This window comes from Ovis canadensis, chromosome 9 (genome assembly GCF_042477335.2).
Source record: "Ovis canadensis isolate MfBH-ARS-UI-01 breed Bighorn chromosome 9, ARS-UI_OviCan_v2, whole genome shotgun sequence".
Taxonomy (NCBI): Eukaryota; Metazoa; Chordata; class Mammalia; order Artiodactyla; family Bovidae; genus Ovis; species Ovis canadensis.
In genome coordinates, this window is record NC_091253.1 from 44,789,334 (window position 1) to 44,817,017 (window position 27,684).

General features: G+C 43.6%; 1 protein-coding gene, 1 non-coding gene and 1 pseudogene across 2 annotated transcripts; 2 read left to right on the forward strand and 1 right to left on the reverse strand.

Moving 5' to 3' along the window:
- Positions 1 to 32: 32 nt before the first annotated feature.
- On the reverse strand, positions 33 to 27,244 carry OPRK1 (opioid receptor kappa 1). The gene is made up of 3 exons (XM_069600804.1): positions 26,988 to 27,244; positions 10,719 to 11,071; positions 33 to 565 (listed from the first exon to the last, which is right to left on the reverse strand). The coding sequence occupies exons 1-3, from the start codon at positions 27,242 to 27,244 to the stop codon at positions 33 to 35; spliced, it is 1,143 nt and encodes a 380-aa protein (XP_069456905.1).
- Positions 3,838 to 4,328, forward strand: LOC138446076 (small ribosomal subunit protein uS19 pseudogene; annotated as a pseudogene).
- Positions 18,500 to 18,571, forward strand: TRNAC-ACA (transfer RNA cysteine (anticodon ACA)). Its single transcript has one exon. It is a non-coding gene; the product is annotated as a tRNA-Cys (tRNA).
- Positions 27,245 to 27,684: the final 440 nt, after the last annotated feature.

Here is a 27,684-nt window from a genome sequence, read left to right on the forward strand (position 1 = left end):
GGAGGACTATAAGAGGACATCTCCACGACTAGTCATACTGGTTTATTTACCCCATCAACCTCCCTCACATAGGCAGGATCCTGAACGGTATTTCTGACCCTGCTTGTGCTCTGGCGCTCCATCCTCATCTTAATGGGAAAGCAGAAGTCCCGGAAACACCGCTTGAAGTTTTCGTCAAGGAAGGCGTAGAGAATGGGGTTCAGGCTGCTGTTGGTGTAGCCCAGGGCGATGCAGAAATAGTAGCTGGAGAGGGCAGCCGTGCTGTGGGCGGTGCTCCCCAGGGCCTCCACGAGGATGAAAATGTGGATGGGGGTCCAGCAGACGATGAAGACGGCCACCACCACCAGCACGAGCCTGGTGATCCGCCGCAGGTTGCGGTCTTTCTCTCGCGAGCCGGAGAGGAGGCGGACGCTCTTTAAGCGCAGGATCATGAGGGTGTAGCAGACAATGATAATGAGGACGGGGATGACGAAGGCGAAGACGAAGACACAGACCTTCATGAACAGGTCCCACCAGGAGTAGTCGTCATCCGGGAACTGTAGGGAGCATTCGATGACTTCCATGTCTGCAGGAGGGGACAAATCCACAAAAGGGAAATCTGTTAGCCAAGGGTTTCAAATGTGGATTTCAATACCTTTCATTACAAAGGTCCAATTATGGCGAGATGATATTACCTGAAGCTGATCACCAAGCTAGGAATGAGGGCCGTGTGTATTAACCATCCTTTTTTTCACACAAAGAACAATGAAGTCAGAAAGGTTATCATTCACTGGTAACAAACACACTGCTATAGAGTAAATAAGATTATCCAGCAGTATGAATTATCTAGTTGTGGAGGCTGGTTTGATGCCGACTATTTTCAGGAGAACTACACTGTTAATTTACCGAAGGAGTACTTAACTTGCATACCCATGTATTAACAATTCTCCCAGATCTAAGGCTCTGGCAATACAAGCTAGTGGTAGTTTAGTCACTAAGTCATGTTGGACTCTTGCAACCCATGGACTGTAGCCCACGAGGCTGTAGCCCCCATGAGATTCTCCAAGAAAGAATACTGGAGTGGACTGCCATTTCCTTCTCCTATCTGCAATAAATGATAAAATATTGCAAAACCAGCCATTCAACTTAACAAAAGCCATCTTGTCAGAAAAACCTTAAGTGGTTTCCAGGAAATCACTATGTAGGTCCATAAGCATGTAAACAAAATTTGTCTAAATACCACCCAGCTGCTGTGATTTAATAGAACCAGTGGTGGTCATTGTGATTAAAAGCATTGCTGAAACATGAGAGGAAACTTTTGAAGAAGAAAGAAGAGGAGGAGGAGGAAAGGAGACGAAAGGAAACAGAAGAAAGGGAAGGAGGAAGAAGAGAGTCAGTATTATCATCTTCAAGGAAATTCACGAATCAGACACATTTTTTACTTTTGCCAACAGTGACTATGTAACAGGGAAAACAAATATATGATTACTTGGAAAATGACTTTATTTTGCTCTGCTGTTCTTTGCTGGACAGCATTCTCTTTGGAGTGACCATAATATTAGAAAGAGCAGAGACTCAGGACAAGTACCTTTTATAATATTTTCCCAGAGGCCACCCACCCTCCCCAAGCTCTAGCCAGTGAGCCCAGAGCAGGCTAAATTCTTTTTGCCCTGATTCTTCTTTACAGATGAAGAAACAATGAATGATACTAAGCTGTAGTTTTTTATAATGAAAACGTGTCTTCTGACATTGGAAAATCTGCTTCAAAAATAGCACAAGGATATTTTTCAAGCAATGAAACAGCTCTATTAATCATGTTTTTTTAAAACATCTTAATGTGCTCCTAATCATATATAGTAATGTAATGCTCAAAATTCTCCAAGCCAGGCTTCAGCAATACGTGAACCGTGAACTTCCAGATGTTCAAGATGGTTTTAGAAAAGGCAGAGGAACCGGAGATCAAATTGCCAACATCTGCTGGATCATCGAAAAAGCAAGAAAGTTCCAGAAAAACATCTATTTCTGCTTTATTGACTATGCCAAAGCCTTTGACTGTGTGGATCACAATAAACTGTGGAAAATTCTGAAAGAGATGGGAATACCAGACCACCTAACCTGCCTCTTGAGAAATCTGTATGCAGGTCAGGAAGCAACAGTTAGAACTGGACATGGAACAACAGACTGGTTCCAAATAGGAAAAGGAGTATGTCAAGGCTGTATATTGTCACCCTGCTTATTTAACTTCTATGCAGAGTACATCATGAGAAACGCTGGACTGGAAGAAACACAAGCTGGAATCAAGATGGCCGGGAGAAATATCAATAACCTCAGATATGCCAATGACACCACTCTTATGGCAGAAAGGGAAGAGGAACTAAAAAGCCTCTTGATGAAAGTGAAAGTGGAGAGTGAAAAAGTTGGCTTAAAGCTCAACATTCAGAAAATGAAGATCATGGCATCCGGTCCCATCACTTCATGGGAAATAGATGGGGAAACAGTGGGAACAGTGTCAGACTTTATTTTTTTGGGCTCCAAAATCACTGCAGATGGTGATTGCAGCCATGAAATTAAAAGATGCTTACTCCTTGGAAGGAAAGTTATGACCAACCTAGATAGCATATTCAAAAGCAGAGACATTACTTTGCTGACTAAGGTCCGTCTCGTCAAGGCTATGGTTTTTCCTGTGGTCATGTGTGGATGTGAGAGTTGGACTGTGAAGAAGGCTGAGAGCCGAAGAATTGATGCCTTTGAACTGTGGTGTTGGAGAAGACTCTTGAGAGTCCCTTGGACTGCAAGGAGATCCAACCAGTCCATTCTGAAGGAGATCAGCCCTAGGATTTCTTTGGAAGGAATGATGCTAAAGCTGAAACTCCAGTACTTTGGCAACCTCATGCAAAGAGTTCACTCATTGGAAGAGACTCTGATGCTGGGAGGGATTGTGGGCAGGAGGAGAAGGGGATGACAGAGGATGAGATGGCTGGATGGCATCACTGACTCGATGGATGTGAGTCTGAGTGAACTCCAGGAGTTGGTGATGGACAGGCGTGTGCAATTCATGGGGTCGCAAAGAGTCAGACATGACTGAGCGACTGAACTGAACTGAATCATATATCCCATTGTAAAACAAAATCTATCTTGGAATTTCAATTAGACATGCTTTAAAACACAAAGAATATAATCATGGCAGCCAATTAATGAAGATGACTATTTCAGACACATTTTTATCAACTAAATACCAGATCAAACCTTCCAATACTAAATGAAAACTCCCAGGTTAACTTATAATTTTTGATTCCCTAAAAAGCTCCTGTCCTAAATACTATTACTAGGAAGACTAAAAGAAACAAACAAGCATCTTGCTTAGTCTTTGCTTTAGTATTTATGGGAATAAGAACAGTTAAAATCACCTTTCAAAAAATTCACCACTATTATCATAGTTCAAAATGTATTTATTTAACAACTTTTTAGGATGGCACATTGCAATCTGGCTTCTTTGAAGTTTTTTTTTCTTTCCTGTAAGAGATTTATACAGAGTTTCCATGGTGGCTGGATGGTAAAGAATCCACCTGCCAATACAGGAGACATGGGTTCAGTCCCGATCCGGGAAGATCCCACATGCTGCAGAGCAACTAAGCCTGTGCACCACAGCTACTGAGCCTGTGCTCTAGAGCCCAGGAGCTGCAGCTACTAAAGACTTCTTGCCCTAGAGCCTGTGCTCAGCAACAAAAGAAACCACCACAAAGAGAAGTCGGTGCTTGGCATCTAGAGAATGGCCCCTGCTTGCCACAACCAGACAGAAGCCCACATAGCAATTAAGACCAGCACAGCCAAAAATTAGTAAATAAAATTGTAAAAAAGCTTTTCTCAAGAACCGGCAAGATGGCGGAAGTAGAACAAAAGAAGAAACGGACCTTCCGCAAGTTCACCTACCGCGGCGTAGACCTCGACCAGCTGCTGGACATGTCCTATGAGCAACTGATGCAGCTATACAGCGCGCGCCAGCGACGGCGGCTGAACCGCGGCCTGCGGAGGAAGCAGCACTCGTTGCTGAAGCGGCTGCGCAAGGCCAAGAAAGATGCGCCGCCCATGGAGAAGCCCGAGGTGGTGAAGACGCACCTGCCCGATATGATCATTCTGCCCGAGATGGTGGGCAGCACGGTTGGCGTCTACAACGGCAAGACCTTCAACCAGGTGGAAATCAAGCCTGAGATGATTGGCCACTACCTAGGCGAGTTCTCCATCACCTACAAGCCCGTGAAGCACGGTCGGCCCGGTATCGGGGCCACCCATTCCTCCCGCTTCATCCCCCTCAAGTAACCTGCTGGCCAATAAAAGCAGAGATTTCTCTAAAAAAAACAAAAAAATTGTAAAAAAGACATTTATACAGAGGCAGCTCCATTTGAATATTCCTCTTCTCTGAAATTTATATTCTCCCTCTAAACTATACACTGGAGAAGGAAATGGCAACCCACTCCAGTATTCTTGCCTGGAAAATCCCAGGGACAGAGGAGCCTGGTTGGGCTGCCATCTATGGGGTCGCACAGAGTCGGACTCAACTGAAGAGACTTAGCCGTAGCAGCAGCATACTATACTCATTGTATTTTTTATCATTATTCAAAGACAGAAGCCAGAGAGAAAGCAGACAGTAGCTCTTTGTAATAATATGTTGCCTTTCCCAATGTTTTTCTCTCTATCCAGAATGTAAACTATCTTAGGGTAGGGACCCAGTCTGCCTTGAATAATATTCAATTCCTGCCACACAAGGAAGCAGGAACATATGGTGTTTGAGCAGAATAAATTGTTAAATAAACAAATGAATACCACGTGGAAATCCTTGAAAATATGGACTCAGTGCAGTAGTCATTATGGAAGAGTAATCTGATAAGATAATCAAGGCAACATAAGGGCTGATGTTTAATTTGGGGACATCTTTTAACTCTGAGGATTAGCTTTCTCTTGCATGCAGTAGGAACTCAAAAATGTTTAATGATTTAAATCATTTAAGTAGTGATTTAGTGACTGAACAATGCACCCAACATTGGAATACCCAAATATACAAAGTATATATACACAGAACTAAAGGGAGACATAGATAGAAACACAGTAATTGTAGGGGAATACAATACCACACTTTCAACAATGGGCAAATAATCCAGATAGAAAATCAATAAAGAAATGGCAGATCTGAAAAAATTAAAAATAAAATGAACTTGACAGACATTCACAAAACATTTCACTCAAGAGCAGCAGAAGACAAATTCTTCTTAAATGTGCATGAAATAGTCTACAGTATATATATGTATGTATGTATATATGTATATACACACACATCATATGTTAGGACATGGAGCAAGTCTTAACAAATTAAGAAGATCAAAATCATATCAAGTATTTTTTCTGACCATGTGAAAATAGATACCAATGACAGGAAAAAAATGGAAAATTCACAAATATGTAGAAATTAAACAACACAGTCTTAAAAACCTAGGAGTGGAAACAGAAATCAAAAGGGAAATAAAACATTGTTTGAGATAAATGAAAAAGAAATACAATATACCAAAACTGAAGGGATGTAGCAAAAGCAGTTCTCAGAGAGAAGTCTATAATGATAAACAGCTACATGAAGAAAAAAGTAAGATCTCAAATAAAGAACCTAACTTTACACAGTAAGGAACTAGAAAAAGAACAAACTAAGCCCAAAGTCAGTAGAAGGAAAGAAATGAGAAAGAATGAATCAGAAATAATAAATGGAGACCAGGAAAACAATATAAAAACAGCTGGTTTTTTTTTAAGATAAAAATAACAAAACCTCAGCTACACTAAGAAAAAAGGAAAGAAGACTCAAATAAGTAAAATTATTAATATAAATGAAAGAGGAGACATCACAACTGACAACACAGAAATACAAAGGATCACAGAAGGTGACAGTAAACAATTATATGCCAACAAACTGAACAACTCAGAAGAAACAGATAAACTTCTAGAAACATACAACCGACCAGACTGAATCTGAAGACACAGACATTGGTCTGAATAGACCAATAACAGATACAGAGATTGGGGCTAAAGAAAAGCCTCCTTACGAGAAAAGTCAAGTGCCAGATGGATGCAGCCAAGCATTTAAGATGCATTGGTTGAGACTTCCTGTCCAGGTGGCTGTGTTCTAATGCACTGACACCTGGCTCCCTTCAGCGAGCTTTCTCCACAAACGTGACTCTGTGAACCACCAATGCCAGTCAGCTCTGCCTCAAGAGCATGGAGACGGCCTAGAGGACTCTTCTTGGTCTGCCAGGGATCTGGACACACATGAGATGCAGCACGCCACAGTGAGCAGGCTAGCGAGTCTGGAGACAATCTCTCATTACATGATACAAGTGTGCTTTGCAAAATAAAAGACTCATAGAAAGGATGGAGCCCTCCTACAAGACTAGTTTTCTCTCACTTCCTCCTGTTTGCTGCACAGACTAATCCTCTGCTGACACTGGTGCATCGTTTCTCCCATCACATCTGCACAAGTCCATCTACAGCTGCTCCTTCCAGGAAAACCCGAATCTATCTTTATTTCCTTTCAAAACCCTAATTGAAACCCAATTCCTCGAGAATGTCATTTTCTGACAACGATTACAGGAGTAGTGGTTAAATCAACAGGTATAACGTGAAATGTGAAAATCAATTCTTTATTTGCCCTGGGAAAAATCATCTCTCTTCTTTTATTATTAACCCCAGTCTTCTCACATTCATGGAGCATCTTCTTTTGAACCTAAGTTATTACACACCAACCCCTAAGGCTCAGAAGTTTCCTGCAATTTTATTTCATATGTTGTGTGCATGAAGAAGCAAAATCCTATGTGTAATTGTTGTTGCTGTTGTTTAGTTGCTAAGTCATGCTCAACTCTCTGCAACCCCGTGGACTGCAGCACACCTCTGTCCTCCATTGTCCTCCATTGTCTCCCGGAGTTTGCCCAAATTCATATCCATTAATCATATTAATTAATTAATACTAAATAGTACTCTTGCCTGGAAAATCCCATGGATGGAGGAGCCTGGTAGGCTGCAGTCCATGGGGTTGCTAAGAGTTGGGCATGACTGCGTCACTTCACTTTCACTTTTCACTTTCATGCATTGGAGAAGGAAATGGCAACCCACTCCAGTGTTCTTGCCTGGAGAATCCCAGGAACAGAGGAGCCTAGTGGGCTGCCATCTATGGGGTCACACAGAGTCAGACACGACTAAAGCGACTTAGCAGCAGAAGCAGCAGCAGTAATTAAATTAATAATATTGTGATGTAATTAGTGGAATTAATCATATTTTAAAGTTCTTCTCTAGTAAGGCTTGGCATTTCTTAACATTTATCAAATTATAGCAGCTGTAATTTTTACCAGTGCTGTCCTTGAGTTTAGGTTGAACCTATACCATAACAGGATTAACTCTCCTTTCTTGTATTGCCCATATGTCTAGATTACAGTTTTTTAGATAAGCTCACAGATGGTTACATAGGACCTAAAGCTTTCTCAGCTACTGATTGGCAAAGGAAGGGATATAACTCTTATGTGGGGTTTTAAAACTCTTCAGTTCTGCTCCTTTGTTCTATGTGATTGTTGTTATCCTTGTATAATCCAGCAGTGACTGCAATAGTGACTTAATCATAACAAGAATTTAGAAATGTATTCAGGAAATGATACAAGAGCAGCCTATAACCTGACATACTATGCAGAATGGTTTAAAATATGCTTTAACAGAGCTAGGTAAACAAATGTATATCTGACATCTGAGCTCATAGCCACCTTAACTTCATTTTTGTCTAAACAAATCACTTTTATACTTAATGGGGAGCCAACCAGCTTGAACTTTAGAAAGAATAATAGGTTTTGACGGGAAAATCTATCAGATTTCCTTCAACAGGAAAGAGATGTTAGATAGGAAACATCTTTATATCTTGCATTAAAGGAACAGGAGAAGGATTTTACAGGTTTTAGGGGTCCACTGTGGTTCCTCTGCCTTTGTGTGAAAGGGCATTCTTGGTGGCTCAGGTAGTAAAGAATCTGCTTGCAACGCAGGAGATCCTGGGTTTGATCCCCGGATCGGGAAGATTCCCTGGAGAAGGGAATGGCAACCTACTCCAGTATTCTTGCCTAGAGAATTCCATGGACAGAGGAGCCTGGTGGGCTACAGTCCATGGGGTCACAAAGAGTCGGAGACGACTTTGCCTGTGTGTACTGTACTGATAGCTTAACATCTGTGGTATTTACATTGTAAATTCATTTTAAAAGAAAAAAGATTATGCTTCATTTAAAAATGTGTACCATGCAGGAGAAGCTATGGTTTTAGCATCTGCCTTTTCACTACGACCTGGAAAGTCTCTGCTTATCTGTACTCACAGGTATCATGAACCTCTCTCATAACCTGGAGCATTTAGACACCTGCTACTGGACATGGAACAACAGACTGGTTCCAAATAGGAAAAGGAGTACGTCAAGGCTGTATATTGTCACGCTGCTTATTTAACTTATACGCAGAGTACATCATGAGAAACGCTGGGCTGGAAGAAGCACAAGCTGGAATCAAGACTGCTGGGAGAAATATCAATAACCTCAGATGTGCAGATGACACCACCCTTATGACAGAAAGTGAAGAGGAACTAAAAAGCCTCTTGATGAAAGTGAAAGAGGAGAATGAAAAAGTTGGCTTAAAGCTCAACAGTCAGAAAATGAAGATCATGGCATCTGGTCCCATCACTTCATGGGAAATACATGGGGAAACAGTGGAAACAGTGTCAGACTTTATTTTGGGGGGCTCCAAAACCACTGCAGATGGTGATTGCAGCCATGAAATTAAAAGACGCTTACTCCTTGGAAGGAAAGTTATGACCAACCTAGATAGCATATTCAAAAGCAGAGACATTGCTTTGCCAACAAAGGTCCATCTATTCAAGGCTATGGTTTTTCCTGTGGTCATGTATGGATGTGAGAGTTGGACTGTGAAGAAGGCTGGGCACCAAAGAATTGATGCTTTTGAACTGTGGTGTTGGAGAAGACTCTTGGGGGTCCCTTGGACTGCAAGGAGATCCAACCAGTCCATTCTAAAGGAGATCAGCCCTGGGATTTCTTTGGAAGGACTGATGCTAAAGCTGAAAGTCCAATACTTTGGCCACCTCATGCGAAGAGTTGACTCATTGGAAAAGACTCTGATGCTGGGAGGGATTGGGGCAGGAGGAAAAGGGGATGACCGAGGATGAGATGGCTGGATGGCATCATCGACTCGATGGATGTGAGTCTGAGTGAACTCAAGGAGTTGGTGATGGACAGGGAGGCCTGGCGTGCTGCGATTCATGGGTAGCAAAGAGTCGGACACGACTGAGTGACTGAATTGGACTGAACTGAAAGCAATAAATAGCTCCCCTCACCCCAGTGAATTTATATCAAAACAAACATATTTTCATAGCTTTATCTTTCACTAGTAAAGTGAAATTCCTAGAGCAGAAGTTCTCGCCTTGGCTGTAGGTCAGAGTCATCTGGGGAAATCTTAAAACTCTTGACACCCAGACTGTGCCTCGGATCAATTAGACTGAACCCTCCAGAGAGGGACCCAGGCAGCAGAGCTTTTCTAAAGGTAAACTTCCAGGTGATTCTAACATGCATCCCAGAGTCAGAAGCACTGTCCTGGAAATACAGAGAAAACATCAAGTCCTGTCTGCATGGGGTGAGAAGCAATGAGTCCAAAGTTTGATGGCTTTGCTCATCTGTACTATCATCCATTGTGACCCTGATTTTGAATGACTTACCTTCAGAAGAAGGCTTCCCTGTGGGCTCAGTGGTAAAGAACCTGCCTGCCAATGCAGGAGACATGGATTTGATTCCTGGGTTGGGAAGATCCCCTGCAGAAAGAAATAGCAACCCACTCCAATACTCTTGCCTGGAGAATTCCATGGACAGAGGTGCCTGACACGCTGCAGTCCATGGGGTCGCAAAAGAGGTAAACATGACTTAATGACTGAACAACAACCACCACCAAATAAAGTTGCCATGGAAATTAACCCCTTAGGAAAAAGAGTGAAGAGGTAGCCTATGACTTTAATGACTTAGGACCCTTTTTAGGGAGGAAAAAGAGGAGCAAAGTCTATCTTAGGATTGCCAGGATGCGACAAAATTGTATTTTAAAAATCCACATGCCTGTGGTTCCTTACTTTGTCCTCACCCCTCCAGGCTCCATAAGCACTTTCTAAGTAGGGGATAGGATGGTGTCTGTGTTCTGGCCACATCATCATTGCATCTTGTGTTAGACAAAGGAAGGAATGCAAATTGTTTTCTTTCTCATTTCCCATGAATTTAGGCATTACATTTCTGTTGCCTTTTGGCTTTTCTTCTATACATGAGTCCTGCTGCTGCTAAGTCGCTTCAGTAATGTCCGACTCTGTGTGACCCCATAGACGGCAGCCCACCAGGCTCTATGGGGTCACACAAGATGCATTTCCTTCTCCAATGCATGAAAGTGAAAAGTGAAAGTGAAGTCACTCAGTGGTGTCTGACTCCTAGTGATTAAGAGTTTGTATAACTAGAAGCTACATTCTAAAAATGAAATAATGTAGCTGAATCACATTTCTGTACACCTGAAACTACACCACACTTCAATAATGTTTTCAATAAATCAGCTATACTCCGATGATTTTTTTATTTTATGAACAAGGACAAAATAAATCACAGAGTCTTTTTTTTTTTTTTAATGGAAACAGCCATCCTTACCTTCCCTAACTTTGGTTCCTCCAAGGACTATGGCAGAGATGCCAACAGATGAAGACAGGATCCAAATACAGATGTTGATGATCTTCGCCTTCAGAGGCGTGCGGAAGTCAAGAGCCTTGACAGGGTGGCACACGGCAATGTAACGGTCCACACTCATCATGGTCAAGGTGAAGATGCTTGTGAACATGTTGTAATAGTCGATGGAGATGACCACCTTGCACAGCACATCCCCAAAGGGCCAGGAGTTCATCAGATAGACCGTGCTCTGGAAGGGCATAGTTGTGGTCACCAGTGCATCTGCCAAAGCCAGGTTGAAGATATAGATGTTGGTTGCTGTCTTCATCTTTGTGTATCTAAGAGACAAGAAACAAGATCATTTCTTTCCATCTTCACGCCATACTCATGAGGTAAATGTTTCTCTGGATTACTGAATGTTTCATCCACTTATTCTTTACGTATTTATCATCCAGACGTTAGGGGCAGTAGAAAAATGGGCAAATATTTCCAACTTTATTAAGCTTTTATTCTAGTGCTTTGTTCCAAAATCTATTTAATTGTAAAAGCGTAAAGAAATGAGTTGGATAATCACTGACTCAATTGACATGCGTTTGCCCAAACTCTGGGAGATAGTGAAGGACAGGGAAGCTTGGTATACTGCAGTGCATGGGGTTGCAAAGAATTGGACATGACTTAGGGACTGAACAACAGCACAAGAAACAAGTAGGCTTCCCTGGTGGCTCAGTGGTAAAGAATCTGCCTGCCAATGCAGGAGATGTGAGTTCAATCCCTGGATCAGGAAGAACCCCTGGGGGAGGAAATGGCAACCCACTCCAGTATTCTTGCCTGTGAAACCTCATGGACACAAGAGTCTGGCAGGCTACAGTCCTTGGGGTCACAAAGAGTTGGAAATGACTTAGCAACTAAAATCAACGACAACCAAAGAAACGAGAATAGATAGACAAATGGATAAATGTACACACAGATCTTGTCAACAAACATGTGTCATATAGGTCTTTATTTTGTGACTAACGTTTTAATCCTACACAAGACTGCTTGGCTTTCATTATTTTTTAATGCTTTTTTTTTTTCACTGTGTAAAACAAAGATAAAACATACCCAACTTTTCCTTAAGGTTACTTTGAGAAATCAGTCATTGTAATTACGTCTTTTGAAAATCTAAATGGTTTTTTATTTTTTAAATAATTCCATTTCAATGACTACAGCACAACTAAGTGTAGATTTTTTTAACCAATGACACACACCTTTTAATTTAAAATGTGTTATGTAAAAAAAAAAAAAAAAACAGGCTGAGTTCTCTCATACACAATATAGTATGAAACATAATCTGGTATGGTATGTGAGAAATGAATCTGTTCCTTTCACTTTCATCTTGGGAGGTTTATAAAGCACACAATTTGTTTCATCTTCCAACTGAGGGAACAGAACATTTCAAAATAAGTCAGAAAGATGGCCTTTAAGCCCAAATTACTTCTTTCCATTTTCACATGAAGTTTAGAACAATGGCCTCTTCTACTAAAACTGAATTAATAAGATTGTTTTACTTAGAGAATGCTTCCTCGGGGATCTATAGGGCAGGAAATGTTCGAGACTACCTCAGCAGGTTTTCTGAAGCCAGATGCTAAGATATGGTGAGGAAATCCACAGGGAAATGATTTTCTACACACCTCAGGGTTGTGGACCTAATCACAATTAATTCAACCATGTCCCATGTATCTTCAAGGAGCCAGACTTTTTTCCATACTAGGGCCCTGAGTTTAATCGAAGGTTATTTGTAAGGAGCTGATTACAGAAAATGACTTCTGCTTGGACTATAAAGTATTATCAGTGGTATGTGTTGATCATTGTGTCTGTGCTATCTTTTTTTTAATGCCTGAGTAATATTCCATTGCTTATATAAACCATTTCTTCTTTATCCATTCATCTGTCAGTGGACATTTAGGTTGCTTCTATGTCTTACCTATTATAAATAGTGCTACTACGAACACTGAGGTACATGTATCTCTTCAAATTAGAGTTTTCTCCAGATATCTGCCCAGGAGTGAGATTGCAGGATCATATGGTAGCTCTAATTTTTAAGGAAAATCTGTACCATTATTCACAGTGGTTACACCCATTTATAGTCCTATGAATAGTGTAGGAGAGTGTGTTTGTCGCTCAGTTGTGTCCGACTCTTTGCAACCCCATGGACTGTAGCCCACCAGGCTCCTCTGTCCATGGGATTCTCCAGGCAGAACATTGGAGTAGGATGCCATTCCGTTCTCCACGGAATCTTCCCAACACAGGGATTGAACCCAGGTCTCCTGCATGGCAGGCAGATTCTTTACCATGTGAGCCACTAGGGAACATTATCTGTTCAAATACTGTCTTCTTAAAAATATGGTTTTATGTTTGAAAAAATGCATCTTACAACCCAGCCTCTTACTCTTTCAATCCCTAATACTAGCAAAGACTTGAGCCAGCAACACCTGTGACTTCTGCTCTAATGTTTTGTAACGTGATATTCTCCTCTATCTTTAGGAAGTTAGGCTGATATTCTCTGCCTTACACATTTAGGTGGACCTGGGTTCTAGTCCTTAATTTTCCCTCCAACAGACAGACTTTGGAGAGGTCACTAAAAACCCTGAATTTCAGTTTCCCCACCCTGGAATGGGAAACTTATTATCTCAGAGCGGTCCTGAGATAACCAAGGGAAGGCACCTGATCTGGATTTTGTCTGGAATTTATCGCATGTTTCCAGCTCCTCTCCCTGCTCTAATATGGGTGGAAACTACCAGTTACCAGAGGAAGCAGAAGGGAACACAGTTTGTAGTTAACACCTCTGGTGGTATTTACCCATTTCCGCTTGAATAGGAAAGATAAAAGTAAAAATGAAGCCTGCAGCCTTACGTGCTAGCACACCATGAATGGAAAGACACATGAGTTACAATAAAACAGCATATGTGTCTTTTAGGTAGTCAAAAAATACTGGATGATAACTTGCCCTGAGCTTTTCAAAAATATTTTTATTAGATGTGTGAAATTGCTTAAGGCTTGAACTTTCAAAAAGTTCAAACCCTGTCATCAGATCTCAGAATGAGACAGATGACTACCTGCAACAAAGACATCTATATCGCAATTAAACTAATTGCAGCAGAAGTTGGTGCTCCCCAAGAAACAAGCTCTGCCCATACACTCCCTGTGGGGGCTCTCTGTTACAGCCTGAGGGCCAGAGGTGTCTGCAAGGGATGGAGGGAGATGCTGGCAGCCCCTGCCATTGAGACACTTGCATCTGCTGACATCCGATGCCTGAGCATGGGGTGGATCGTGCTCCTGATAGTAATCCTAATAACCGTTTGTCTCCGCACACTCCCTATGTCACACCCTGCTGTGCGCTCCACATGCCGTATCCCACTCAGTCCTGAAAGTGACTCTGCGTGGTGGGTACCAGCATCCTCACTCTAGAAACGAGGCACTGAGAACCGCAGGAGGTTTTAAATGTCTCAAGAGTCGCATGGTTAGAAGAGGCACTGCAGGAACTCAGACCCAGGGATTTGAGCTCATGCCCACATTCTGGCATCTCTGCAGCACTTCATAACTTACAAAACCCACTCAGTATTTTGACTTCCACATATCCTATTGGATTTTCACAACAACTGCTCTTCGAGTTGCCCAGGGGATGTACGCCTTTTCCCTAACATGGCTGAAGAAAGTAGACTCAGGAGAGTAAATTGATTTTTCTAGTGTCAGAGAGGGAGGGGCCCTGTGGGAGGACAAGGAGAGGGCAGCAGGTCTCAGCCCCCACTCCAGGGCTCTGGAAGACACGTGCTTACAAGCCTACAACCCTGAAAAGGAGAACTCACAACAGGTACAAGTATTAACAACAGACTATGAGTACAAGGAATATATATTAAGTCTTTTATGTGCTCCACTGGACTGGATCCAGTGAACACAGGATTTTAAGACCTTCCTCCAACCTCAAAGACAAACTGGTTGAGCCCCTGGGTATGGGTATTATTTGCATTGAACCACAACAGAACAGCATGTGTTATTTCAATTATTATCTGTCTGCTGGTGGAAATAAACGAGTAAGCTTTCTCACCAGGATCAGATAGGAAATCACTTTCCATTTCATCCATGCTGCCTGACAAAGACTCACAAGTCTTTCAAGTAAAATGGCACTGTGTGAGTGGGAATTCTTGGCTTGTGTGGAGCAGCTGGGGGTGGGTTGGCAGCGGGCGGCTGCACTTTTTGGTGTACACGCTGCAGGAGCGTGTGGCATTAAGAGAGCAAAGTGTGTAGGCTGTACCCGCTAAACTTGCCAGTGTCACAAACCTGGAAACAATGGTGGGATGCGGGAAGCAGGCCAGGAAGAGGATCAGGAGGGAGCCCAGGGTGCCAGCCATGAGGAAGTCAGCACAGGGCAAGGTCATGGATGGTGTCCCCAGGAGCTTAGAATCTCCCCATCACACATGAACTCAAGATCTGCCTAGCATGGTCCTTGTCAAGAGAGATTTGTTGAGTGGCTTCTAAACTGGCAGCCATATCACAGCTGGTGTGATATCGAGGGGAACAAAGGAATCTGTGGAGCTCTCAGGAACCAATGTCACCAAGTAGAGATTCTAGGAGAGCAAGGTTCTCGCAGGAGAAACTGACTCAGAACCTATCACCAGGCAGAGATGTTAGGAGACCATGGCTCTCGCAGGAGGAACTGACCTTGTGACACCACAGGCTCACGGCTTCTGTCCTGCCCTGCACCTGCCCAGTGCAGACAACCCAAGTGAGACTTCATTCTCGGAGCATTACTATCCCTTACTATTGAGGTGTGCTGCCCCAGTGTTTTTCCTTAAATTTAAATGAGGCTTTTTAAATCAGGAGCTGCTTTTTAGCTTTGGTGCAGCATAATAAACCCCTAATCTTGATGGCTAATCACCATATATCTTTAAACACAGACACGTTCTCAGGTTTGTGGATTTCGGTATTTTGTGGCTCGTCCCTGCCCTTGTCCGCCAGGCTGACATCCTCTCTACGCCTTCAGCCGGCTCATGCTCCCACACTCAGGCGCATCTTCTCATCATTTCAACACCAAGTCTCAGCGCCTACTCCATACCTAGCTGCATCCTGGACACTGAGGTGACTGAAAAACAAGTTTACACAGATCCTGCCCCCAGGATCTTCTAAATTAATTGAGTCAAGATTGTAACACAAACTAGAAGAATAGACTACCTGATGGGAAGAACTGACTCATTGGAAAGGACACTGATGCTGGGAAAGATCGAGGGCAGGAGGAGAATCTAATCTCTAATAAGTAAAGGAATTCAGGGCCATATTCCAAAGTTTCTTAAGGAGTCAGAAATTGTACGAGAGAAATGACAGGATACTCGGAATTCCACTTCTTCCAGCAGCTAAAGATTGAAAGGCATTCTGGTAAGGGTGGTTAACTGTACCTTGCGAGGGCAGGAAGCATCTGACATGAGGAGGTAGGGCCTGAGCCAGAAGGGAGTATCAACATAAAATACAGCATGTGACCCCTCGGTAGACAAAGGCCATCACACAGATGGCGGTGTTTCGGCTTGTCCACGAGCAATGCCCGTGGTTTGCAGGAGAGGGAACTCAGTGAAGAGAAAGTGAGTGATCCCCTCAAATTCGAGAGGCCATGGGAAAAGAAAAATGTGAGCCTTCTGAGTAGACACAGAATCTCAGCTTCAACATCACAAAAAAGCAAACACCCTACTGGCCAATTATCTGAAGAGACTCGTTTAATACAGCAAATACCTAATCGCCATCAGAAAGCACCTGAACAAACGCTGATCTGGTGAAAACATCAGTGTAACCTGCCCCACGGGCAGCTGGCCGCTACCCCACAAGCTGGGGCTGGACCAAGAGACGCAAGGCCTGAACACCAAACTCAGGAAGGGGAGGCTTTGCAGGCCCAGGGAGGAGGCACCCCTCTTTAACCAGTGGTGGGGGAACAGCACAGTGAGGGTGGGCTTCAGCATCTTTTCTCTGAATGACGTATTCATCCTCTTGGGCATGTTTTCCAGATACACAGCATTCTAGATTTTATGTTTAAAATAACCAGACATTGGGGACTTCCCTGGTGGTCCAGTAGTTAAGACTCTGTGCTTCCAATGCAGCAGGCGTGGGTTCAATCCCTGGACAAAGAACCAAGATCCCATATGCCATGTGACCTGGCTAAATAAATAAACAAAATTTTAAAAAGTAAAATAGCCAGACGTGACAGCTGTATCAATGCAAATTCTCAGGGGAACTTTTTAAAAAAATATATAATAAGTTTGCTTCATTAAATTATCCAGATATTTCCAGTTCATTTCAATGAATTGGCTAAACATCCTTTTAGATTGTTTACTACTGAAATTATGGTTCTTTACTAAAGGGCAGTAGCTTGTGATTTAAAAAAAAGGGGGGGGGGATTGAGCTGCTGTTTCTCAATGATCTGACTTTGAAATAGCCTCAATTGATGGTATTCTAAAGGCGTCGTATTCATGTAGGTATCAGGCCCTTGAAACTGTACCACAAGCTGAGCAAAAGCTCTGAGGAGAACAGAGGAGGGGCGGGCTGTACCCTAGCCCCAACTCCTGGGACTGCAGGTACCAGGCTGGCAGTGAGGTGCAGCCAGAAGGCAGACAGATACCTCCTCAGGTCCTGGTGGGCTGTCCTTGAGGGTGCTGTGGGGCAGGGGAGGAAGCAGTGCATTCCCTGCCTTAGCCCAGGCCCCAGCAAGTGCTCCCTTCCCTGGAGTCACAGCCCTGTTCCCCAGGAGGTACTGTCCAGTGTGTCCAGCAGTGCACACAGGGTGAGTGTTTATCACGAAGGACACAGCAACCCACTCCAGTACTCTTGCCTGCGAAAGCCCATGGACAGAGGAGCCTGGTGGACTCTAGCCCCTGGGGTCTCAAAGAGTTGGACACGACTTAGTGACTAAACAACAGCAGCAGGTAGAAAACTATTAATACGAATCTCAAATGACTGATGCAGTGTTTCCCAGTGTACAACTCTCTGGATACCTAGACGTATGTAGACTTTTGGAATTATTTTCCCATTTTTATACAGAAAACTGACCTAGCTAAGGTGAGCCACAGGGCGCCACCCAGAGGCAACAAGGTCACTCTCCTGCTCTGTCTTCTGTGGGAAGGAAGAACCCCTGCATTAGGTGGAAAGCAACACAGCAAAGCAGAGTTTAGAGCTGTGCTCAGAAGAATTAATATTCAACAGAATCTCGGAAGATCGCTCTGATTGTTACAGCCTATCTCTAAAGTCATGTAACTCCAGCCATGCTTAGTCTGAAGGCTTCCCTGCTCAACCTCAGATCAGTTCCTTTGGGGTATCTCAATTCATCCACATGTTTTATGTTTTTCTCATTTTTCATTTAAATGCTGACTTGCTTGGTCAGTGGAGTGAGTTAAATAAAAAGGCATAAGCCTTTTACAACATTATCCCCACTCCTAAAATCCATTCTTCTCATGCAAGTCTTCCTTATTTAAGATATAAGCCAGCATTCCAACCAAAGAGAGAGAGAAACAAAATACACTGGCTGATTTTCTGTTGAGGAATACATGAGTGTTATTCTGAAACCATCTTTTGTTAACTAGGTATTTTATAAAGCCTGTAAAACCTTCTACCTCTGAAACACAGAAGCCAAATCTTAGAAAGGAAACCATCCTGCAGACATACGATTTTAGGTTTTTAGCTGAGCACAGAGGCACTTCTCCCACGGAGCAGGGCAGCAACAATTGAGTGTCTCCACAGGTTAATCATGGACTTCCCTGGTGGCTCAGACGGTAAAGCGTCTGCCTACAAAGCAGGAGACCCAGGTTCAATCCCTGGGTTGGGAAGATCTCCTGGAGAAAGAAATGGCAACCCACTCCAGTATTCTTGCCTGGAAAATTACATGGGCAGAGGAGCCTGTAGGCTACAGTCCATGGAGTCGCAAAAAGTCGGACACAACTGAGCAACTTCACAGGTTAATCTAGGGAGAAGGAGATGCCAACTTCCCAGTTCTCATGAAGATGCTGCCTGCTACCCAAAGACATCGCTGGGCAGAAAATGGATAGAAGCTGCCAGTTCCCAGCGAGAAGTCAGTCCCTCCTAAAAATAACTCTAAGACGGACGCCAAAAAAACTGTGTCGGCAACAGCATCCAAAAGTGATTTTGAAGACTACAACTTTGCCTGAGTCTGTTAAATCTTAGGAGCTCTGTACCTGATCACCATGTTGCTTGTTTTTCTCTTTCTTTTTATTTTTTCCTGTTTTTTTTTTCTTTCCCTTTCTTTCTTTCTCCCTCCCTCCCCTCATTGTTCCTTTCCTCTTTCCTTCCTTTTCAAGCAATCATGCAGTCTCTGATCTCTGAAATAGCTCCATGAAGATTTGGGCTTCCATGACCACATGTCCCACATGGAAGAAAATAATCTCCTTTAGCTAATCCATGTAAACAGTGGCAGTGAAGCCAATTTTCTCTTTTAAGAGCTAGTCAAACAGTAAAATTACTTTGGGACATTCAAGATAGGCTCCTCTGAAAATAATTTCTGAAATTATTTTTCCTATGCCTGCTTTAAAGGAAATGTTGAGCACTGATTCCAAGAGAGGGTCAGGATAAATTACAACATGCTCATTTTTTTCTAATCAAGCCTAAGGTAAGCCTGCAGTTGAGCAGGAAGCAGTGAGTACTTAATGACAACTACACACCTCTGCTTTCCTCTCACATCTCCCTGCACTTCATCAGGTGACATGATCTAAGTCGGCTCCCAAAGTTACCCCTTTGGGGATATTCCATCACTGCCCAGGCTGAATTACAGGGAAGCCAAAGTCTTCTACAAGTGAGACAAAGTCACCAGAAGACTGATCCCTTTATTGTGTCTTTATCGTGATAGCAAAGAATTAATGAAAACTAATAACACAACTTATAAGATCAAGGACCAAATAATTTTCTGATTCTTATAATTTTTTCTAATAATTTTTCCTTGCTTATCCTTATATTTTCTGGAGAAGGGAATGGCAATCCACTCTAGTATTCTTGCCTGGAGAATTCCATAGACAGAGGAGCCTAGCAGGCCATGGGCTGGCAAAGAGTCCATGGGGTCAGAAAGAGTCAGACATGACTGAGTGACTAACACTATCCTTACATTTAATTTAAAAAGAAACATACCTTTATAAGAGTAAAGCTTTTCTTTAAACAAACAAACAAAAATACCCTCTTCAGAATTCTTGCCTGGAAAATCCCATAGACAGAGGAGCCTGGCAGGCTACAGTTCATACAGTCAAAAAGAGTTGCACATGACGGATGGGACTGAGAACAAAGAGATGAAATGAGGCAAAATTAAGGTTAAATGGGGTCGTTTCCAAGGCAAACCATTCAATGTCACGGTAATCCAAGTCTATGCCCCAACCAGTAACACTGAAGAAGCTGAAGTTGAACGGTTCTATGAAGACCTACAACACCTTTTAGAACTAACACCCAAAAAAGATGTCCTTTTCATTACAGGGGACTGGAATGTAAAAGTAGGAAGTCAAGAAACACCTGGAGTAACAGGCAAATTTGGCCTTGGAATGCGGAATGAAGCAGGGCAAAGACTAATAGAGTTTTGCCAAGAAAATGCACTGGTCATAGCAAACACCCTCTTCCAACAACACAAGGGAAGACTCTACACATGGACATCACCAAATTGTCAACACCGAAATCAGACTGATTATATTCTTTGCAGCCAAAGATGGAGAAGCTCTATACAGTCAACAAAAACAAGACCAGGAGCTGACTGTGGCTCAGATCATGAACTCTTTATTGCTAAATTCAGACTTAAATTGAAGAAAGTAGGGAAAACCACTAGACCATTCAGGTATGACCTAAATCAAATCCCTTATGATTATACAGAGGGATTGAGAAATAGATTTAAGGGCCTAGATCTGATAGATAGAGTGCCTGATGAACTATGGAATGAGGTTCATGACATTGTACAGGAGACAGGGATCAAGACCATCCCCATGGAGAAGAAATGCAAAAAAGAGAAATGGCTGTCTGAGGAGGCCTTGCAAACAGCTGTGAAAAGAAGAGAAGTGAAAAGCAAATGAGAAAAGAAAAGATACAAGCATCTGAATGCAGAGTTCCAAAGAATAGCAAGGAGAGATAAGTAAGCCTTCCTCAGTGATCAATGCAAAGAAATAGAGGAAAAGAACAGAATGGGAAAGACTAGAGATCTCTTCAAGAAAATTAGAGACACCGAGGGAACATTTCATGCAAAATGGGCTCAATAAAGGACAGAAATGGTATGGAGAGAAGCAGAAGATATTAAGAAGAGGTGGCAAGAATACACAGAAGAACTGTAAAAAAAGATTTTCATGACCAAGATAATCACGTTGGTGTGATCACTCACGTAGAGCCAGACATCCTGGAATGTGAAGTCAAGTGGGCCTTAGAAAGCATCACTACGAACAAAGCTAGTGGAGGTGATGGAATTCCAGTTGAGCTATTTCAAATCCTGAAAGATGATGCTGTGAAAATGCTGCACTCAGTATGCCAGCAAATTTGGAAAACTCAGCAGTGGCCACAGGACTGGAAAAGGCCAATTTTCATTCCAATCCCAAAGAAAGGCAATGCCAAAGAATGCTCAAACTACCACACAATTGCACTTATCTCACACGCTAGTAAAGTAATGCTCAAAATTCTCTAAGCCAGGCTTCAGCTATACATGAACCATGAACTTCCAGATGTTCAAGATGGTTTTAGAAAAGGCAGAGGAACCAGAGATCAAATTGCCAACATCCACTGGATCATGGAAAAAGCAAGAGAGTTCCAGAAAAATATCTATTTCTGCTTTATTGACTATGCCAAAGACTTTGACTGTGTGGATCACAATAAACTGTGGAAAATTCTGAAGGAGATGGGAATACCAGAGCACCTGACCTGCCTCTTGAGAAGCCTATATGTAGGTCAGGAAGCAACAGTTAGAACTGGGCATGGAACAACAGACTGGTTCCAAACAGGAAAAGGAGTACGTCAAAGCTGTATATTGTCACCCTGCTTATTTAACTTCTATGCAGAGTACATCATGAGAAACACTGGGCTGGAAGAAGCACAAGCTGGAATCAAGACTGCCGGGAGAAATATCAATAACCACAGATATGCAGATGATACCATCCTTATGGCAGAAAGTGAAGAGAAACTAAAAACCCCTTGATGAAAGTGAAAGAGGAGAGTGAAAAAGTTGGCTTAAAGCTTAACATTCAGAAAATGAAGATCATGGCATCTGGTCCCATCACTTCATGGCAAATAGATGGGGAAACAGTGGAAACACTGTCAGACTTTATTTTTTTGGTCTCCAAAATCACTGCAGGTGGTGACTGCAGCCATGAAATTAAAAGATGCTTACTCTTTGGAAGAAAAGTTATGACCAACCTAGATAGCATATTGAAAAGCAGAGAGATTACTTTGCCAACTAAGGTCCGTCTCGTCAAGGCTATGGTTTTTCCAGTGGTCATGTATGGATGTGAGAGTTGGACTGTGAAGTAAGCTGAGTGCCGAAGAATTGATGCTGTTGAACTGTGGTGTTGGAGAAGACTCTTGAGAGTCCCTTGGACTGCAAGGAGATCCAACCAGTCCATTCTGAAGGAGATCAGCCCTGGGATTTCTTTGGAAGGAATGATGCTAAAGCTGAAACTCCAGTACTTTGGCCACCTCATGCAAAGAGTTGACTCATTGGAAAAGATTCTGATGCTGGGAGGGATTGAGGGCAGGAGGAGAAGGGGACGACAGTGGATGAGATGGCTAGATGGTATCACTGACTCGATGGACGTGAGTCTGAGTGAACTCTGGGAGTTGGTGATGGACAGGGAGGCCTGGCATTCTGTGATTCATGGGGTCACAAAGAGTCGGACACGACTGAGCAACTGAACTGACTGACCCAACTTGACAAGTGTCCTTATAAGAAGAGATCAAGATACAGACAGTAGGAATGTCCACACAGAAGGATGACCACATGAGGACATGGTGAAAAGGCAGTCATCTGCAAACAGAGACACTCAAGAGGAACCAAACCTGCCAACACCTTGATCTTTGACTTCCAGCGTCTAGAAGTGCAAGCAGAGAACACAATTTTGTTGTTTAAGCCACTCCATTTGAGGGCCTTGTTATGACAGCCTTAGCAAGGCAGATTCACTAGAAATCTGAGAAACCTACAAGACAATCCTATAAAACCATCCAGAAGGAGGGAGGGCAGATGAGTCTGAAGTAGGGACGAATAAGTGGAAGAGAGATACACAGGTTTAGGACAGTTCAGAATTTCCCTGACAGTTATAGCCACAAGAATGGATAATACCATCAAGAGTGATGGTCAGTTTGATGAGCCATCTTGGCCAGGCTACAGTCTTCAAATACTCAAACACTCACCAAGATGCTACTCTGAAGGTGTTTTGTAGATGTGGTTAAAGTCCATTATCAGTTGATCGTAAACAAAGGAGATGATCCTAGAGTACCTGGGTGGGCCTGGTCTAATTAGTCGAAGGGTCTTAACTACAGGGCATACAGCTTCCCTGAGAAAGAAGAGATTTACCTTAGAAGAGCGTTCTGCCTCTCCTGACACCTATCCTCAGGGCTACAGACCTGACTGGCCAGCCCCACAATCACCTAAGCCAAGTCTTTGCAGTAAACCCCTCCACACACACATATCCCCTACTGGTTCTGCTTTTCTGGCTGAATCCTGACTAACATGAAGAGAGTGCAAAGAAAGCTAAGAAGTCTCAGGAAAAGACAATTATTAAGGACACGTCAGGGAAGAGGAGCCTGTGATGGAGGCTGACGAGAAACCCAGTGTGTGTGGAAGGAAGTCAAGGAGAAGGTGAGATTGGTTCAGCATGCTGAATCCCCATGGACTTTGAGGGACAGCCAGCCTGAGACATCACCTGGGATGTGAGACCTATACGTCTGAGAGAGGAGCATCAGGGAGGAAACTCAAGTGCCCTGATTGAGGAACAGATGGACAACACCAAAGCAATGGGCAGGGGTTATTCCTCCAAGAGGTTTACCCAAGACAGACAGGAGGAAGAAAGGACGTTAGCTAAGGGAACATAATCTGTTAAATGGGTATGGGGAAACATACCATGGGCTTTCCAGATGGCTCCAGTGGTAAAGAATCCTCCTGCCAAAGCAGGAGACACAAGAAATGCAGGTTCGATCCCTGGGTCAGGAAGATCCCTTGGAGAAGGAAATGACAACCTGCTCCAGTATTCTTGCCTGGAGAATCCCATGGACAGAGGAGTCTGTCCATGGGGTCATAAGAGTTGGACACAACTTAGCAACTAAACCACCAACCACCACGCAGCTTTACCAGCCTGGCATATATTAGGTGTTCATTAAATGTTAATTGTTTTCACCAAGAGAGGAGACAGCCATATGTGTTGGAAGTTGTGGTTAGGGTGGGAAACGGAATATAAGGTATCAGAGGTGGGGCTGCCTGGCAATGTCCCAGGCGTGGGCTGGGTGGGCATCATAGCATTCACTGCAGGTGACCTACACAGGAGAGGTGAAGAGAACACGGGGTTAGGACCCCGAGGATCACCATGGGCACCCCAAGGTGTTGGTGGGACCCAAGGACATGAATCAAGGGCTGAGGTAAGACCTTTCTGAGCCAGGACCACAAACTCCTATACCTGGAGAGAGGGAGGCTGCAGTGCTTAAATTTTACGGTGTTCACAGTGAAAGGTTACAGAACCCTAACATTGAGCAACTATAGTAGTTGCTACACATTAAAGGAGGAAAATCCTTGAAACATTAGATAATCTTCAGAAGATACTGGATGACATTCCAGGTGCTGAAGGGAGAAAAGCCATTGGTAAGGCAGGTCTAAAAGCAGTCGATGCTTCTTCCACAACCCTCACGTCCTCCCAGGTTTGAGATGGCCATCCCAGACCTGCGCCTGCCCTGCCATCCAAGCATCTAAATTCCATCTCTAGGGTGATTTCCTAGGTGACTCAACCAGGACCCTTTGGCATGTTCAATATTTTAAAATAACATCCTTTTCAAAAGTGATCCTCCATCTTTTCAAGTGACAGTGCTCAGCCAAGGTCAATCACAAAAGCCGCACTTGAACTCCACCCTCTTGTTCTGCTCTGAGTTCTGATGAGCACACGGCGTCTCATGCCTGGCTCCAACCTTTAGTCCTTTCTTCTCCTTAGCAAAATAAACCCATCCATCAAGTTTTCTTCTGAGGTTTTATTTTTCAGCTCTCTGGCCCTGTATCAGTCTAAACAAATTCTAAACGCTTCTTAATGCTCTTTGCTATAGATTTAAGCCAACTATTGTTTTGATATTTGGCTTTCCAAGATGATAATAGAACTCTTCACTCCTCATTTACTATCAAATGTAGTGGGCAGATGCATAATATTATTACATGAACTCTATAACTCTTTGTGTATTTTTAGCTGAATTTATCCCCTTTTCACAAACTTTAGTCTTGGATGTCTTTGAGATATTTAGCTTATACTTATATTTTTTTGTACTTATCTTGAAAATTCTAGTCAATCTACAGTGATTCTTCTTTCTTTCTGACATGTCTAATGCTCCACAGGGAGTTATCTTTTCACATATTTTAGGATTCTTTGTTCTTTTTAATCCTAGACTGCAGGGCTATACAAAGAGCTGTAGAGCAACTGAAGAAGCCTCTCAGACTCAAAACTTCAAGTTCTCCTTCAAGTGACAGTAAGATGTATCTGTTTCACTCAAGCACTCAAGTATGATGGAGCAGGAACAGAGTGGGTTTCCTCCTGGCATCCCCTTTCTCTGTAACAATGTTTTATTATAAAACAACGGCCTCTGTAGCAAAGATCTCCTAGAAATTTTAATTATAGTTTAGAGTACAGCTGTTCTTTCTTTTCTCTTGGTTACTATAATCTTCTTTCTAATGGAGAGTAGCCCAGCAATTACTAATGATTTGGAAGAACAATTTGCTTGTAAAATACTACTTCTGTAGCCTGTACTCATCACTGATAGAAGCCCAGTGGAAGGCAATAAGCAATTGTGGAAAGCAAGGTCACCAAGCTAGAGACACTAATTGTAGGTGAAAAGAGCTTTATAATATGTATTTGGAGGCTTAAAAGATGGTTTTCAGTTCTGTAGCACAGATGAGGATAAAAGTGGTGACATTCCCAAGTCAGAGAGAGAGAGAGAGAAAGGAAACAGGTATTTGAAAGATTCATGCTACTGCAGATATTGTCTTTAAAGTTCACAATAAATAAAGAGCATGTTTCAAAACTAAAGTCAAGATTAAAAAAAAAAGTTCTTCATCCTTTCTATGCCTCTAAGCAGAGTGACTTGCATCCTTTCTTTATACACAGGAATGTCTCATCTTCGTATTCACTCTCAAATGTGCAGCTGAAAACCATGAAGTCTCCCAGAAAGGGAAATTTCTCAAAGGGTATCCAGACAATGGTAGGATTTCTGGTTTTTTCTTGTTTCCTTTGTTATGAAAGGCCAAAATACAAATCACTTCACTTTCTAGAAAATTAGCATATATGCAGATATTTAGGTATTTATTATTGGAAGCTGACTTCAATAGGCCCACAAAAGAACAATAAAAAGAAAGTTCTAGTTCCAATGGTGGGAGATAAAAAGCAAAACAATTTTTGGAAACCTCCAGCACCCATACTGTAGGAGACAAATACTAGATGGTTTAGGTACCAAAGTGACTGGCATTCTAAACAAATGAGGTGGCATGTCAGTACTACAAGGCTCACATGTGGATACCTAAACAGTATACTGGATTTGCTTCATAAACCATAACACCATTCTGATGAGTCACAGGAAATCCTGAATTCTCTTCAGGGCACTGAGTGGGCATGAATTTTATCTAAAGAAATATTTGCAAGGGCAAAACAAAGTGCTCCAAACTGGTGCAGGCAATCAGGCAAAAGGCCAGGCAGTTGGACTAGTTTCCTTCCCAGGAGACACTGACTTTGTCTCTTGCAGGGACACCCCATTATCTCCATCCGAAGGGCCTTCTGCAGGGATTTGGGGCGCAGGGGAGGGTCACTCTTAAACCTTCAAGTCACCTCTGGTCTCTTGGATTCGTCCTGTGCGAACCTCGCAGTCCCACAGCAAAATGTCTCCCAGGAATTCTCACTTCGAAGAGGCCGCCCCCTGAACCTCTCCGGAGCCGGGACGGAATGGGGTCCCCACTACCCGGCTGGCGTTCCTCCGCGCGTCCCGGTGACCAGCCCGACCCTCCCTCCGGCTGCGGCCACTGTAGCGCCGGGACCCCGCGCTCACCGGATGATCACGAACATGACCAGCGAGTTGCCCACCAAGCCCACGACGAACACCACGGAGTAGACGGCCGTGATGACGACCAGGATGACCGGGGAGATGTGAGCCGGCTCCAGCAGCACGTCCTCCGAGCCCGCGCTGCCGTTACCGTCCGGCTCTGCCCAGCCCGGGAACCAGCCGCTGCCGTTGGGGGGCAGGCAGGTGCTCGGGGAGCAGGTGGGGCCCGGCTCACCGCGGAAGATCTGGACTGGGGGCTCCATGTCCGGCGGCTGCGGCAGCGGGACAAGGACAGGCGGCACCTGCGGGGGCAAGAGAACCGACTGGACCCGGGAAGCGAACTTTGGCCGCGTCCGAACCAGCGCGCGAGCGCGGCGGTGCAGGGGCCTGTGACCCGCTGATACCCACCCCGGCCGGAAGACCCCGGGGAGGCACAGGGGCACGGACCTCTCTCTGGGTGCCACCCCAGCCAGCAGACGCGCCGCAGGTACCAGGAGGGGCGGAGAGCGCGCCGTCCTTTCCCCTGGTGCCTGAAATCCCCCACCCTTTCCTAGGCACGGCTCCCGGGAGGAACTGTCCCCAGTCTGCGGCCCGGAGACCCCAGGGACAAGAGACCCCTGGAGCGCAGAGCCCTCGCTGCCAAGGACCGCGCCTCGAAATCCCAAGGCTCACCTCCGGCTCGGGAGATGCACGCAGAGGAACA